The sequence below is a fragment of the Trachemys scripta genome, chromosome 12 (genome assembly GCF_013100865.1).
Source record: "Trachemys scripta elegans isolate TJP31775 chromosome 12, CAS_Tse_1.0, whole genome shotgun sequence".
Classification (NCBI taxonomy): Eukaryota; Metazoa; Chordata; order Testudines; family Emydidae; genus Trachemys; species Trachemys scripta.
This window is the reverse complement of record NC_048309.1, coordinates 41,359,619-41,361,115: the sequence shown is the minus strand read 5'-3', so window position 1 is coordinate 41,361,115 and position 1,497 is coordinate 41,359,619. Positions and strand designations below refer to the sequence as shown.

The window sequence follows — 1,497 nt, the reverse complement described above, 5'->3', positions numbered from 1 at the left end:
TAATCTTCCTTCACTGTAGCCTGAATCCTCCCTTGACTCTCCCCTAAAGAAAAACTCCCAGACACGCCGCTCTCGGCCCACTAAACTCAGGGCAGCTCCACTGCAAAACCTTAACTCCGTCCTCAGACTCCCCCACCCTGACCCCAGCTTCTCTCACCTGCACCCACAGGCGGACCCCAGACCTGGTGCAAAGCACGAGCCAGGTTTGCTCAGATCACGTTCCTAGAGTCATGGATCATTTCAATGTAGCCGGTCACTGCCGGGAAGGGAAAGGGGCTTTCATCCCAAATCCCTCCCAGCGCCATGGGAAATCTTCCCTCTCCAGCGGGTGGCGCAGCCCAATGGATCCCTGGGACACGACCCCTCCCGAGACACTGACACCCTGACCGGATGTTGCATGGTCCTTGTGCGCGTGGAACGGGGCTCCAGAGCTGAGTGCCCCCAATCCCCAATGTCACCTCACAATAGCCAGGCCCTCAGTTCCTGGGTGAGGAAATACAGTCACTGCAGGGAGCTGGTCATTCCTCCCAGGGGTCCGAAAGTGTCAGGAGGATCCCAGCGCCCTGTGCCCGGCGCTGCACAGACACACAGGACGGGACAGTCTGAGTCCCGCACCCGGAGCCCTAGGGCGAGTCAGTCAGATCACTGGCAGCGGGAGTGTGGGTTTCTTATAAAGTGGGGCCATGCAAATGAGGGAGACAATTTCCTGTTTAAATCTGTGCCGCTCTCTGCCCAGGCTGCACCCGGAGACACAATCCGCAGCCCCCTGGGTCTGACCAGTTACCAGCCAGTCCCCTGAGAACTTTCCCCTCCAGCACCAGGGAAAATGGGATTTTTGCTCCTTGTAATTTTCAGTGTAGCAGCTTTGGAAGGTATTTTCCTCTTCTGAATAACTGGCAGAGTTAGAAGAATATTGTGTTACTGCTGATTTTATACCGATATTAATGGCTTGTCTCTATTCTCAGGTGTCTGGTCCCAGGTGCAGCTGGTGGAGTCCGGAGGGGATGTGAAAAAGCCCGGAGACTCCCTCCGCCTCTCCTGCAAAGCCTCCGGGTTCACCTTCAGCAGCGCCTACATGCATTGGGTCCGACAGGCTCCCGGGAAGGGGCTGGAGTGGGTGGCTGAGATTAGACCTGATGCATCCAAGCAGTGGTATTCCCCGGCTGTTGAAGGCCGATTCACCATCTCCAGGGACAATCCGAACAACCTGCTGTATCTGCAAATGACCGGCCTGAAACCCGAGGACACTGCCCTGTATTACTGTGCAAGAGACACACAATGACACTAACTCTGTCGATGCTCGTACAAAAACCAGAGCTGCGGAACTTCCCGCGCCTGCCGCATGGGGGCAGCAACAACACAAGCAAAACTCTCCTGCCTTAGGCGCAAGAGGGGGAAGGGGTGTCAGGACTGAAAACTCTGACATCGCGGATTAACTCTTTAATGTCCTGAATACGACCCCCATCCCAGTGTCTAGCAGCTGCTCGCCTCACGCAA

At 56.0% G+C, this 1,497-nt stretch overlaps 1 gene segment (V, D, J or C); it reads left to right on the top strand.

Annotated features, from left to right (window-relative positions):
* The first annotated feature begins 748 nt into the window (after positions 1-748).
* On the top strand, positions 749-1,282 carry LOC117885752. The segment is given in 2 exon segments: positions 749-872; positions 966-1,282. Coding segments are annotated over 2 exon segments (363 nt in total).
* Positions 1,283-1,497: the final 215 nt, after the last annotated feature.